Source organism: Arctopsyche grandis, chromosome 5, assembly GCF_051622035.1.
Source record: "Arctopsyche grandis isolate Sample6627 chromosome 5, ASM5162203v2, whole genome shotgun sequence".
Classification (NCBI taxonomy): domain Eukaryota; kingdom Metazoa; phylum Arthropoda; class Insecta; order Trichoptera; family Hydropsychidae; genus Arctopsyche; species Arctopsyche grandis.
Genome location: NC_135359.1, coordinates 12,656,709 through 12,673,122, shown reverse-complemented (window position 1 = coordinate 12,673,122; position 16,414 = coordinate 12,656,709). Strand labels below are relative to the sequence as shown.

Sequence of the window (16,414 nt, the reverse complement as noted above, 5' to 3'; positions counted from 1 at the left end):
TTTTATATATTACAAAATCTGAAAAAAGGCTCTATCGCTTCTGAAGTATTAATTTGTTATCGAACTTCAATTTATCATCCAAACTTGACAGCCGGTCGCCTACGCATCACGCAAGAAAGCGGATATTCTCACTTCTCAGGATAAAACAGACGTCTCATTTTTAACGAGACGTTAACCCTACCCATTTTTAAGGACAGGCACTTTAAACTTACAATTTCAAAATATAATACGAATAAATATTTTATACGTTGTTTACCATATAAAATCTCAATCATATCGATCGAAAATACGATAACTTCTGAAACTAACGAAAATTTCAAAATATTCCGACATAATACATTTATTTGTATGTGCATATTTAGGTATATTGAAAATCTCTGACGACGGACGCCTATCTTTCTAAATTAGACTAGAAGATATGCGTGACATAAATTATGAAAGAAACGCATATGCATCAGTTCTCTTTGTCAACATTAGCATTTTCAGTATTTTACGAGCCGACTGAAACAACGCCTGATGATTAATGCGATACTGAAGGTGACACGTCTCATCTTTGAGCTTTAAGATGATGGCGTTAGTATAAATCATTGAAAAAAACATTAATTTTGACACTAGATACTCATGTGTGCGGTGTACCTTGTTCATGTATTAATACACATACATACATACAAATATATCTAGAGAAAACGTAATGAAAATTTCATAGATTAAATTCGGCGCAGATGAATTCCACGAAAATAACTTTCACATAATGCTAACTTTAATCATTTTAAAACAAAACGTGATTTAATTCAACGATTAATCCTCTTTCCAATACCAAAAGAGCCACAGGAGCAAAATTAATAAATTTATCAAATTCTATGTATAATGAAAATTATAAATTAACACTTTATACGACAATTACAGACACAAATTTCTACAAAATCAAACGAAATTTTCTTCTTTTTACGAACTTTATATAAGCTTCACTCTGATATTTTCATAAAATTCCTGATCGTCGAAAATTTGTGACCCAATTTTAAACGATTTTGATATTTTACCGGCATATGGGGGTAAAATTAACTAACATTGAAGTATGCTCATGACTCCGACATTAACAAACTCATTAAAAATTAAATTGGAATTTCGTGTCGCATTAAAGCAATAGCTAGCAGACAGCTAGCTAGCCAAACGCGGCTTTCTACCACCCCTTCACAACTCGAGTAAACAGTGGCAAAAGTTACTTTTTTTCACTCTCATTTACTCATATAAATTTAATATTACTACCTTTTATTTTTACAAATCTCCTTTGAGCTCCACTTACGAAAAATATCAGAAAAAAATTTGCCTCTTATTCATATGCGTTTTTAATTTACTAATAGATTAAATTAAGTAAAACATATTATATATTGGTGAAATTCGTAGGCCAAATATGTAAGCATTTTGGCGAAATCATACATACTGACCACATATAAAAGCTTGGGATATTGGGATAATAAAAATGTTGGTCACAATGACGTATGTAGTAACATTTGAAAAAAAATTCAGATGTGACCAACCCATGACAAGATAAACCATATCAAATAAATCGTATTATAATGACTTCATTTCAATGGTTGACAAAGTTTAAGAATGTATATATGATTTCTTAAAACAATGTAGATAAATTTAAATAATATTATATAAACCTCAATAAATATTCATAAAACAAGCTGTTAAATTTTATATGCATGTGTACATATATGTATGTAGATTCTCATTGTACAATACAATTAATCGTGACATATCATTCTATATATATCATATTATTATATATATATATATATATATATATATATATATATATATATATATATATATATATATATATATATATATATATATATATCATATCATATCATACATACATAGATCGTGTACCAAATTATATTTGATTCGCAAATCGTATCAATCTAATCTGATTTAGAAAAGAATTCAAAATTGAAGAGCGATTAAAAACGATTAAATGATAAACAGCTTTAATTCCGAAAATATTATTGAAATTGAGAAGATATAAATGGGGATAAAGTGATGTATTCGATCACAGTACTGCTACGGCTATAACATGACACGGTTTGTGCTGCTTTGCCTTTTGGCGTTAATCGCAACTGCTGCAAGTATAGAATTTAATTTTTAATTTATTTCATAATTAAATACGATACGAAAAAGCAATCCAAGATTATCCCGTTTAACGTGAGCTAATGTAAAATTTTGGCAATTTTAGCGAAAGGTAAAGGTTTCGGTCCTGGAGAGCAAGATTATGGTTACGTAACTGTTCGAGATGGTGCTCACATGTTTTGGTGGTTATTCCATACCACTGCTGATGTGGCTGATTCTTCTGAAAGACCGTTAATAATGTGGCTTCAAGGTGGTCCTGGTGGTTCTTCTTGTGGTTATGGAAATTTTGAAATTCTCGGTCCTTTAGATTTGGATTTGAATCTACGTAACACCACCTGGGTTTGTGTATTTTTAGTATTACATATAAATTTAGCACGTTATCTATCCATCGATAACATCAACCACAATTGACATGAAATGGTTTTAAGTATATTATAATGAAATCCTTAATGAAACAATTCCAATTTCAGGTGAATGATTTTAATGTGTTATTTGTTGACAATCCAGTTGGTACTGGATACAGTTACGTAGAAAATCCATCTTTATTTACAACTGATAACAAACAAATCGGTACATAATTTATTGTGATGTTTTTAGTTTTTTTTAATACAATAATGAGTAAGAGAAATATTCTATTACATATATATTGGATATTTTTAGCGGCGGATTTATTGACTTTGATGAAAAATTTCTATGAGCAATTACCTCAATTCAAAAAATCACCTTTTTATATATACGGACAGTCTTATGGTGGTAAAATGGCTGTAGATTTTGCTCATTTAATTTACAAAGTTAGAATTTTTTTTGAAACCTAATTATATAAATGGTTTGTTTAATTTTTAATCTAAGTATTTTTTTAGGAATCTAGATTGGGCAACATACAATCAAACATAAGTGGCGTAGCTATGGGAAATTCGTGGATATCTCCAGTTGATTCAGTCCTTTCATGGGCTCCCTTCTTATACCAAGTGAGTCTCGTTGACGATAAGGGCGAAAAGGAAATCCTTAGTCAAGCTGAATATACTAAGCAAGTGTTTGACCAAGGATTATACGAACAAGCAACAGATGAATGGGCAACAACTGAATATGTTATTTTGGATAAAACCGATGGGGTCGATTTTTACAACATTCTCACAAAGATGGAGAGAGGATCATCTCATAACAAAAGAACGATAAAACGTCAGTAAAAATAATATATCATAATACGTCAGAATGTCCATGATATTTTTTTTATTGTGGAAAATTTTTCTCAAATAAATTTTAGAACAAGCAGTTGATAGACAAACTTACAACAAATATTACAGCAGCAGAGCTTATGATTTGGACCAACTTATGAACGGTATTGTTAAGGAAGCCTTAGGAATTCCACGAACCGTACATTGGGGAAGTCAATCTGGTGACGTATTCGATTATCTCGCTGTTGACTTTATGAAACCGGTGATAGATGTTGGTAAGTTAGCTAGTTGGTAAGTTGATATCATTAGTATATTAAAATTCAAACTTATAAATAAATTTCCTTTTGATACAGTGGAAACATTGTTAAATGAAACAAACCTCAATGTGCACGTATATAATGGAAATGTAGATCTCATCGTCGATACACCTGGTATGAAAACAAATCCTAATGTATCACGTATCTTAATACGAAATTCTTACAATCACTAAAAATATAATTAAAGGTCAAATGGTTTGGATAAACAAACTGAAATGGAACGAATCAGCTGATTTCCAAACTGCGCCTAGGAAAACCATTTGGGTAAACAACATTATGGAGGGATATGAGAAACAAGGTGGAAAATTCACGATGTTTTGGATCAATGTTGCAGGACATAGTGTACGTATATCTTATAAGTTTATGTGCTTTTCTTTTGTACTTAAAATATATAGATAAATTATAATAATTTAAATAATAACCTGTGTTTAAAGGTACCACGCGATAACCCAGCTGGATCAAGAGCATTTTTGAAATCTATGACAGGATTTTAATTTAAACATCCCATATATTGAAATGAAATGAAGTTAATCAAAATGATTCATTCATTGATATTTAACCTCTATTTATGTATTCTTGGCATAATAATAGATAAAATATATTTTTTTATTTGCATTCTTATATCAAACTACAGCACCGTCAAAACTCATTTGGAATTATAATTCTAATCAGTTTTAAATGCTAATTTTAATTCTGATAATTAAATCTACATATGTACATGGTAAGTGGGTAGGTATCTGTAGTAATTCTATTATAATAGGGTTCATGCATCTATTAATAAATTCAGATTATGGTGAATATTTTGAAATTTGTAAATAGTTATGTTAACTGAAAACGCTACATACATGAATGTAAATTTAAATAAATATTCATTACATATTAATTTATCTGTATTTTATTTCATATCTGTTATTTTTAATATAGATATTATAAATGAAGAAACGTAGATATACATATACATATATGTATAAAATATATGCCTATAAGTAGCTGTAGATATATGAGTATCTTTGGGTTACCTTATGTCATAATGACATACATATACTAGATATAAATAGTGTAGATTATCAAGAAGCATTGATAAAAAAATATTATCTTATAGAAAATTATCATTTGTGTATCAACTTTTTCTTATTACAACAGGAACAAGAGGAACAGGCTTTTCCTCCCGTATTAATGTGCGCGCGCAGAATACGGGAGGAAAAGCATGTTCCTCTTGTTCCTGTTGTATCCTGCTCGCGCAAATTAAGTGAGTATGTACCGTTTACCATGCACTATTTTTTTTTGATCTTTCGACTTAAGATCTTTCGATTTTCGATCTTTGCCTTCCGATATTTGTGTTTTCTGTAATTTAACATTCTGTATCGCCACGTAGACCCATTTTTAATTGAAATTTAATTAAATCATTATAATGTATTATAATTCAGGCCAATTATCGTGGATCAATAAATTGAAATGAAAAATGAGCAGGAATTCAAAAACGCTGAAAGAAAAACAGTCTGGTTTAATAATACAATGGAAGGATATTTGAAGCAAGGTGGAGGATTATCATTCTACTGGTCGAATGTAGCAGGACAAGATGCAATACATATAAAATAAATCAAATGATCTTAAAATGAAATGATATATTTTTTTTTAATTTCAGACAATTAGTGAAAATCCTAAAAGAACGAGAGAATTTTTGATAAAAATGAATGGTTTTTGAAATGTACGAGCTGATTGTATGATTTTATGATAACAATTATTAATACATTGATGACGGATTAATTTGATTGTTTTTTTTTTATCTTATCTGTTTTTTCGTCGACTTGGATTTGTTTTGAGATATGCAAGATTATTCTCCAATCCTTTGTCTTCTCGCTTGCTTTTCAATTCGCTTGTGAGAAGTAAGCTAGAGTATAATGCGATTGTGTGGAATCCGCATGAAGCAAATTACTCTCTGATGATTGAGAAAGTGCAAAAAGCATTTCTTCGTTTCCTATATAGGAAAGAATATGGGTATTACCCATATCTCTACCCCACTCCTTTCCTTTTGGGCATGCTTGGGTATAATTCCCTTGAACTTCGGAGAAACTTCTCATTAATTCGTTTCGTTCTCCTGCTCTTACGTGGTAATACGTCATGCCCGTTGTTGCTGGAGCAGTTGGGGCTTTATGTCCCTATTCACTATGTGCGTGGTAGACATCATCATTTGCTGGCTGTACCTCCTGCCCGCACAGTCCTTTTTCGAATGGCTCCTATTCCAAGAGCTATCCGACTTCTTAATGAAATCGTTGCTGCCGAGACTGAATGTGATATTTTCCACCTTAGTGAGCGTAAATTGTCGGAAATTACTCTAACCCATTTATCTGGTAGTCTGCGCTCATCATTGTTTTCATGATTGATTGTGATTTATGAGTGAAATTTTGATTAACTCTCTTCCATTTGGGCCTTACAGGGATGTTTTGTATTTGTAGTTGTTTCTTACATATTTATTGAAACTGGCTGTAGGTGCAAGGCATTCCTTATGCTATATTTTATTTGATATTTTTACTTTATCTGTTATTATAAATGCTATTTTTTATGTATGTATGGATGTATTTATGTTTATGTTAATTGTTATTTTGTTTTTTTTCTTTTTTGTGTTATATTTTTTGACCATTGTGGCGCTTTAGGAATTCCTGTTATGCCACAATGGTCTGTTTAAAATAAATAAATAAATAAATCTGTACTATCGTATACCAGTTGTATTGTCTAATCCGATTTGTATTGGATATTCTTTTCATATTACTCGTTACGATGATCGTGTTGGCAATAATTGTACTGGCGATATTTTCACCTTCCTTGGGTAAATATGATTTGCACACATTTTTTATTTGCTGCAATGGTATTTTTACTTTATCTATGTACGTAGTAACAATAGATGAAGTTTTGTGATCATGCGAAAATTCGAACTCGAGATTTTGACTGATTCGAACTCAGAATCGATTACTGATCACGTTTTAATGATCTAGAAAAAATGTGTGTGTGTGTGTGTCTGTGTGTGTGTCTGTGTACTTTGGGGATTTTTTCAAGACCGTTAGTCCTATCGAACCGAACCTTAGTATCGGTTAATGAAATTCTTATAGACACTACGTAAATTTTTTTCAAATTTTTAAGTTGACCGGAAATGGTACCTCCCCTTTTAGCTGTCCTCTTTTTTTTAAGTTTTTGAATTCGATTTTCTCCCAAACTACTAACTGAATCGGACTGGTTTTTTTTTATATGTACTAGAAATAATAATTTTTATAATTTTATATTTTTTAAATATTTTTATCTGAACCGGAAGTAGTACTTTTACTCTAGAGAATCGAGGTTTTTTATGTTTTTCTCAAAAGCCTTTTGATTTATCGAACTGAAATTTCATATCAATCAGTTTAAGCTCAATACCAAGTTATGTATAAAATTTGGTAAGCGTGCGTCGACCGAAAGTGGCAGTTTACTCTTGTTCGATTTGTCTTCCACTATTTTTTTCGACCCCTTAAACATGTGTGGTCTTCACGAAAAAATTCAAGTATAATTCTTGTATCAATGTGATTAAAATAAAAAAAAAATCACTAAATTTAATAAACCGGAAGTAGGATTTTTTCCCTTCCGGAAGCATCCGGAAGGAAGGTCAAAAATGTTGTCGCCTGGATCCTGACCACACCCCTGAACGTATTAAACTGAAAATTTATATTTATATTTTTTATGTACTAACTTAGATTTGGTAACGTTTTGGTCAGAATTCGTAAACCGGAAGTAGTATTTTTTTTAAAAACAATATTTCATTATTTTATTTTGACCTTTTAAATTATTATTATCCTCTTGATATTAAATGTGTATAATAATTATACTGATTTTAAATAATTAAAATAATTTGAACAAAATCCGCCAACCGGAAGTAGAAATTTTGTCTTGTGCAAATATTTGCATATATTTGCGCTCAATTTGTATCGCTATCATAGTTATTAGTTCAATATCGAATTTTGTTTTGTAACCTTCTTATATTCCTCAAATACATAGATTAAGTCATGGGTTGGTCACACCCGAATTTTTTTAGCAATAATTTACTAGCCAAACAAGGTTTTGGACCTGGCGAACAAGATTACGGATATGTGAACGTACGAGAAGGAGCTCATATGTTTTGGTGGCTTTATCACACCACTGCAAATGTAACGGATTCATCTGAAAGACCACTTATACATACTATGGCTGATGGGTGGTCCAGGTGGATCATCGACAGGAGTCGGGAATTTCCGTCTTGTAGGACCGGTTGTTGAACTGTTACAACCCTTCTATATAACTTCCGGTTTACGAATTCCGACCAAAACCTTATCAGCTCTAAGTTAGTACATAAAGAATACAAATATAATTTTTCAGCTTGATAGGTTCAGGGGTGTTGACAGAATTGTGGCGACAACATTTTTGACCTTTCTAAAAAAATCCCACTTCTGGTTTTTTTTATTTTCATCACATTAATACAAGAATTATATTTGAATTTTTTCGTGATGACCACACATGTTTAATGGGTCGAAAAAAAATGTGGAAGAAAAATCTAACAAGAGTAAACTGCCACTTCTGGTTGACGGATGCTTACTAAATTAAATACATAACTTGATATTAAGCCTAAGCTTGTAGATATGAAATTTCAGTTCAATAAACCAAAAGGTTTCTGAGAAAAACATAAAAAAACCTTGATTCTCTAGAGTAAAAGTACTACTTCCGGTTCAAAAAAAATGTATTTAAAAAATATGCAATTATAAAGATTATTATTTCTATTACATATAAAAATATTCAGTCCGATTCAGTTAGCGGTTAAGGAGATAATTGAATCCAAAAACTTAAAAAAAAGAGGACACCTATGTATGTATAAGGGAAGGTATCATTTCCGGTCAACTTAAAAATTTGAAAAAAAAATACGTCATATCGATAAGAATTTCAGTAACCGATACTAATTTTCAGTTTGATAGGACTAACATTTTTTCTAGATCATGAAAACATGATCAGTAATCGATTCTGAGTTTGAATCAATCAAAAGTTCGAATTTTCACATGATCACAAAACTTCATCTATTGTTACTACGTACATAGATAACGTAAAAAAGGTAAGGAAATTCATTTTAATTTTTCTAGAGTAATTCGCAATTTCCTACACGAGTGAATTCAACTCTGCTGTTTGCACTGTTGGCGTTTGTACTTTAAAATAATGAACTCCTATTTAGTAATGCATATCTAATCCACCCAGCTATATTAAACCTCGAAAATAGCTTTAATCTGCACGTCAGCCATGTGAATAATTAACAGAGAGTTTCAATTGTAATGGAAATCATTTAATGCCATTATCAAATATAAACCAAAATTAAAAGTCAACCCTTTTACAAATCGCTCCTATTATTATTATATAGCCGTATTTATTTTCAAATGTGCGAAATACGAATTAAAGCGGCACAAAACGGATTAAAGTCACGAAATCGAATTCGTTACCATAAAGCACATATCGCTTTTCATTATTGAATTAATATTTAATTCAGAAGCGAACGAAACAACAATCGCTCACATGGAAAGGGGAGCGCGAACAGTTTTAGCGGGGAAATAAAATAACGATATAGCGGCGGGTGGTAACATCGGAATTGGGGTTGGCCTAATTGAAGTTTCCCATGAGATGGACCTAGGAAAATAATCAAAATGACTGACACTATTAAATAGATTCCAGCCCTACACAGAGAGCGTGGGCGGGCTCCTCTGACTCACCCGTTCCCTCTCACGAAAGCGATATCACCACCCCTATAAATTCGCGTTAACCTCGCGGGGCAACAAAAACAACCCTCGCGATTAAAAATAAATATAGAATGAACATGTGCAACTTTGATAATATCCTTAACCCCAAATTGTATCAACGCAATGTATGTGTGGTACGTTGAATACAACGCAAACGTACTCGTACATATGTATGTACATATGTACCGGCGTATGCTTACTTGTGGGGAATGTTTGTGCACGTGCCAACACGACCGCAAATTTGTGTATTCGAATCCCGTATGTATTTTATAATTCATTTTATATTAAGTACGGCATTGTCTTTAATTGTTCAATAATAAATAACTACATAGATACGCTAACCGAGGCGCGTCTCGCGTATCAAGTTGTCAGCGGCAGAAGCTTTCGCAATCGTATAAAATTCGCCGACGTGTGTTGCGAAAACGTAATTCTCAGTATAACAGAATATTTAAATTTTAATATTTAACAGTATAACAGTTTTCGGAGTGGATTCGCTAAAACCAATCGAAGCGAAAACCACATAATTGTTAGACATGCGTTATATAATATTTATAACTACTCTCGTATTTATAATAGACAGTGAATTTATCTATTTTTTTCCTGCAATGTAATTAATTGAATATACTAATGAAAAATCAAAATTCATATTTTTTTGTAATGTGAATCTCTAGAATTTTTAAGAATTCAAATTAAGGAGATAGATTTTACAAAATAAATGTAGGAAATTGTGGCTTTACGTACACAATTTCCGTATTATTTATTTTTTAAAATAAAGAATTGTAAGAAAAAAATTCTATTAATAAATTTAGTTTTATTTTTTCACTTAAAAACCAACGATGAAATACAAATTGAGAGGTTTCTTACGACTTCTTTTAATATTTATTAATAATTTGGACATCTTTATATATTTAATATATACTAAATATATTCATACCGTATGTATGTGTTTCCAGTTCCTCTAAATTGGAAACGACTTAATTTGAATAATAAATTAATCAAATTTTTGTAGAGTTTTTTATTTAAAAATTAAATTAAAAAAAAACACCAATTACAATTAAACTAAAAACAAACAAATTTTGTTTTGTTTTTATATTACTTTAAAATAATCCACAAAAATTTGATTAATTTATTATTCAAATTAGGTCGTTTCCAGTTTAGAAGGATTGGAAACACATACAAACGGTATGAATATATTTATTATACATGTTAAAGCTTAAAACTAATCGTATATAATAATTGTCTAATGCGTGTCCACGTGCATGTGAATGTTCGTTTAGATGCTTCGTCTCTCTTTCTACCCTTGAAATCGTATATCGTGGAAAGAAACGGAACATGGTGAGTATGCACAAAGTACTCACTTACCATGCTCCGTCTGTCTTTCTCCTCTTGGAATCATATATCGTGGAAAGAGACGCGACATATCACTTCGTTCATTTTTTTTAACGATATTGACAACTAAGCATACTTATATATGTATATTACTCAGATTATTTTGGTAATCATTTTATAGATTCGTTTTTAAATAATCCAAAATGAAATTCTAAATAAAAAATAAAATGCCTAAAATAATATTATAGTATATTCAATACATACTAACCAAATTAAAATTAAATGTATCAAAAATTGCAATATGAAAATACAGCACAACTTCAAAACTCCTTCTGGCGAGGACTTATGGGTGAGAGTTGATTTTGTATTTGCGAGAGTTTTTATTTGTGTTGTTAACATTCCGCCCGCTGCGAAAGACGATGTATATGAGTTATTGTTTGCGAATATGATGAATGTACGTGATTTCATAAATGAACGTGACATATTATTAATAATGGGTGATTTCAATATGCCTAGTGCCAATATTCATGTCCGCAATAAATTTAATTTTGTAATTTCCTATTGCGACCTAGTACAGGTTGGTTCACCCATTAGTCCAAGTAAGCTTGATATTATGTTGGTGAATGAATCCAATGTGTCAGCAACGATGATCCTATGCCCAAAAGGAACTGCGATCATCCCTGAGGACCTATAGCATTACAAATTGAGCTTCAGTTTTTATCTTCTGTGAGACCTGTTTCAGCTTGTTCATCTGTTGGGGTTCCTTCATCACGATGGAATTTTGCTCGCGTTGATTCTGAATTGGTTTATAATGAGGTACGTTCAATGGACTGGCGCCAAATGTACCTCATGAATACTGGTGATGCTGTTGAATCTTTGTATAACACACTATATAATATTTTTGACAGTTATGTTCCTCGGTTCATCAGTTATCCTAATTTAGAACTACATCGTCGGGTTTTTCCACCGTGGTTTGGGTCCAAACTTATAGCTGATGTTCGTGCAAAATGGTTGTCTCATAGAAGATGGAAACGTAGCCAATCATTTTGTGACTATGAGAAATTCCGGATTCTTAGGAAGATCGTGAAACGTGGTGTGAGTGAGCGTTATACCCTCTATCTCAAAGAGATGGAGAGTGCTATCGCAAGTAATCCTCACCACTTTTTCAGATTTATTAAGAGTAAGCATATTTCACATGGCCTTGAGCATTCGTTCTCATTTAATAATAAAAGTTGTGTCGGTCCTGAGATCGCTAATGCTTTTGCTAGTTTTTTTAGCTCTGTATTTGATCAGAGATCACCATCCCTTGATGCTAATTTGGCTTCCCAAATTGGTACTGAAGGTGTCGGTATAGACATTCCGCGGGTCTCGCTTGGAGATGTTAGGATAGCAATTTTGAAGCTGAAGGGGTCTGTTGGGCCTGACGGTGTGCCCCCTGACGTATTAAAGGCATGCTGTAATTCGCTCTTAGAGCCTCTTCAGTTTATTTTTAACCTTATTCTGGGTTCTGGTAATTATCCTGAAAAATGGAAATTATCTAGAGTCATTCCCATTCATAAAAGTGGCTCTAAAAATGAGGTTGAAAATTACAGACCTATTGCTATCATCTCGGCTATTTTCGATAATATCCTTCACCGTTTGATTCTTTTGCAGTTCAAAAGATTGTTGTGTGATGAGCAGCATGGTTTTTTACCATGTCGTTCCACTACCACTAATCATGCCTGCTTTTCATATTATACCATGTCTAAAGTTGACCGTGGACAACAACTTGATGTAGCCTACTTTGACTTTCGAAAAGCATTTGATCTTGTCAATAATGACGCTCTTATGATCAGATAAGCTGAAGTGGGCTTTTCTCCACGTCTTCTTAAACTCTTTGCTTCTTATCTTAGTGATAGGAAGCAATTTGTTAGATATGGTATTTATGAATCTCCTTCATTTTTTACGCGATCTGGTGTAACTCAGGGGTCCACCTTAGGCCCTTTACTATTTACAATAGTCATTAATAACCTCCCTAAAGTACTACGCAATGCTTCATGTCTCTTGTTTGCAGACGACGTTAAACTATTCTTTGCTGTTAAGGATGAGAGGCAAGCCTCTCTCCTTCAAGCTGATATTAACGCTGCTTTAGAGTTCAGTTCCAGTTTAGGGCTTGAACTGAATACTAGTAAATGTGCCATTATGAGTTATGGACGTGCGAATTCGCTCTATTGTCACGGATATTCCATTGGATCCGTATTGTTGAAGCGCGTGGAATCAATGGTCGACTTGGGTATCACTTTTGATCCTCAATTCACCTTTCACAACCACATCAAGACAATCGCTGACGTTTCCTTTCGTCGACTTGGATTTGTCTTGAGATATGCTAGATTATTCTCCAACCCCTTGTCATCTCGCTTGCTTTTCAACTCGCTTGTTAGAAGTAAGCTAGAGTATAATGCAATTGTGTGGAATCCGCATGAAGCAAACTACTCTCTTATTATAGAAAAAGTGCAAAAAGCATTTCTTCGTTTTCTTTATAAGAAAGAGTATGGGTACTACTCATATCTCTATCCTACTCCTTTCCTTTTGGGCATGCTTGGGTATAATTCCCTTGAACTTCGGAGAAACTTCTCGTTAATTCGTTTCGTTCTCCAGCTATTACATGGTAATACGTCATGCCCGTTGTTGCTTGAACAGTTGGGAATTTATGTCCCTAATAATTATGTGCGTGGTAGACATCATCATTTAATGGTTGTACCTGCTGCTCGCACAGTTCTTTTTCGAATGGCTCCTATTCCAAGAGCTATTCGACTTCTCAATGAAATCGTTGCTGCTGTCCCTGAATGTGATATTTTCCACCTTGGGGAGCGTAGATTATCGGACATCGTATATTTTAACATATTTATCTGGTAACCTGCGCTCATCATTACTTTCTTTATTTGAATGTGATGAATGAGTGGAATCTTAATCTACTCTCTTCCATTTGGGCCTCGCTGTGATTTTATTTTTATTTATATTTTGTTTTATTTTATTTTACTTTTTCTTTCTCCTTTGTATATTTATATATACTATTTTAATTTTGTTCAGTGTAAACAAAGAATGGGATTTATGGATTTTATTTTTAATTTTTACACTTTTGTTATTTTTTTTCTCTCTGAATGAAGTATTATTTTCCTTTTGTTACTTTTTTTTATTATTTTATTTTACCATGTTTTCTGCTTTTGCTTTTTTCCTTTATTTACAGTTTACTTGTTTTTATATCATGTTTTTATATCTTTTTCAAATGTAGGCCATTGTGGCGCATTAGGTTCTTCCTGTAATGCCACAATGGTCCAAAACTATTAAATAAATAAATAAATAAATAAATAAAACGAATCGAATAACTCATTATTATATACATATATAAAGACTCTATTCTGTGTGTATTTGAGAGTGTGTGTGTATGTTTGTGTCCGAACGCTGGCCGAACATAATAATGAATCGATAAAAAACCTAAACATTGCTCAAATTCATTCGGAATCGAACCAGCGTACCCTCGCGTGAAGACAAATATCCTCTTATAGGTATACCTGAGTTCAGAGAGATCTGCCGATCTGTCGTTCGAATGCGCTTCAGACCAGTAGACCACTATGCCTAATAAAGGGATCGTTCTAAATATCACATAATTTAATTGCGATCTACATATACATATATGTGACTAGTTATTTTACCCAGCTTCGCTCAGCTTTTGTAATACTGAAACAGCTTAAACATGACGAAGCTAATAGTAAATATTCATTTGTTTTTTTATTAAATTTATTTGAATCGAAAAAAAAATATTCAACCAATTGAATCGTAATAGAAACTGACTTGTTTTCGATTTCCAACCAACTATCGATATAAACATACGAAGTCTCTTTCGAAATTATATATTAGATGTATTATACTATATAAATATACCAGAAAATTCATGGAAATTTTGACCTGTTTTCGAAGTTCCCAACCAACAATATTTACTTACATACAAAGTCTCTTTCAAAATTATATATTATATTTATAATATTCAAGGTTGCGAGGTCAATGACCGGGATTTGTTTATACATAACTGTGGGTATTAGGTTATGTAATTCAAACATACATACATACATAGCTCATAAATATTTTTGCTTACGTCACGCGATGTAAAAATACGTACTTTTCATAATATCCGATTCCCGATTCCAATTTGGACTTCGATGTTGACTTCGGGTGTTATAATTTTATTATTATTTTTATTGCATAATTTAATTAGCATAACCGATTCCCAATTTCTGTTTCAGTTCCGATTACGTTTAATTATTTCTATTCATATTGTAACTTTATTTTAAATCATGTATCAATCCGAAAGCACCCGTTGAAATTTCAACGGGGCATAACACTAGTATAATATATGTATACGTAAATAAATATAATTACGCTTTTTAACAATTCAAACGAGTCAATCTTAACTCGGTTGGCTTTTCGGCGACGAAATTAATGACCCACACTGCATTGTAGAAAATATCGGAGATGAAATGATATCTAAATAGGCCTCAAAAGTTCTCCGATAGGTATGCGCGTCTGAAATTATTCTGTTAATGTTGAGTCATTAGTTGCAGTTTGTGAGGCGAGTCCCGCGGTCCGGTCGCGTAAATCCGACCGCGCTAAGCCCAATTTGTAACCGGCCGGACGCTGCGTTCTATTTCACTTCACTTGTGGCTCTTCCTGTGCCCAACACCTACATTATTCACGTCCCTTTAGGATCAAGGGCTCCCGCATACGACCGAAACCCTGGCGAAAGTAAAATTAACCGCGATTCCGCCGGATTAGGACGCTCGTAAAGTACTCGCGCCAACCGCCGGCGCCCCTAATTCATAACTTTTAATTTAAATCTGTCTATACTGTTTCTGGCACTACATTATTAAAAACTCAGTATGACTTCATCAATTAAGAAGGTTTTATATACTCATAATCACATCAAAACGTTTTATCAACTACATGATACGCCACATGTCAAATGATTCCAGGGTAATAGACCATCAAATATTGAATTTATCATAAATTGAAAAAACCTTTGGTAAATACATATGTATGTATGAATATAAGTATATTGTACGATTTATTTCAATTATGGCAAGGATATTAACCTGTGATATTTTTAGTCGGTAAGAATAAATGCTACCCACTGAGATATAATTAATTTTCTATTTTATAATTTTAATTTAATTTTGTTAGTAATCATAGTATTATATTATTCTTATGTTAATCTACAGCATAATAGGAAAAAGAGCTCAAAAACCTGTTTACAATCCTTATAAATGTTCATAATACATCTAAAACATAATATTAATTAAAAAAGTCGACGATCCAAAGCAGATTGTGTTTAGGTAATCTGTGGTTATACCTGAAGAGTATAGACATTTTTTTTTAATCACCTAGACTCTTCACGAGTGTGTTAGTATGGTTATTAGTGATTATGTCATATAATCTACTGGTTAGTTTGTTAGTAATGTCTGTAACTAACGGAATATTATTTATGGCATGCAGTTTTTTCAAGTAAATATATATGGGTGTGCTATAAATTGTTTTTAGGGATTCATTTTGTATTATTTGGAGTTCGGAAAAGTTAGTATTCGAGGCGATATTCCATACAGGTGAAGCATAGGTTAATAATGGTACCAAAATTCTCGTGAAAATTTTG

The 16,414-nt window shown here is 32.3% G+C and overlaps 2 protein-coding genes across 2 annotated transcripts in view; both read left to right on the top strand.

Moving 5' to 3' along the window:
• Window positions 1-16,414, top strand: part of LOC143912094 (superoxide dismutase [Cu-Zn]-like) — a 207,596-nt gene that overhangs the window by 154,772 nt on the left and 36,410 nt on the right. The gene's annotated exons all lie outside the window — the stretch shown is intronic.
• On the top strand, window positions 2,055-4,510 carry LOC143911582 (retinoid-inducible serine carboxypeptidase-like). Its single transcript, XM_077430535.1, has 9 exons — window positions 2,055-2,135; window positions 2,243-2,475; window positions 2,607-2,706; window positions 2,797-2,927; window positions 2,997-3,315; window positions 3,401-3,586; window positions 3,665-3,742; window positions 3,816-3,970; window positions 4,063-4,510. The coding sequence occupies exons 1-9, from the start codon at window positions 2,084-2,086 to the stop codon at window positions 4,120-4,122; spliced, it is 1,314 nt and encodes a 437-aa protein (XP_077286661.1). The 5' UTR covers window positions 2,055-2,083; the 3' UTR covers window positions 4,123-4,510.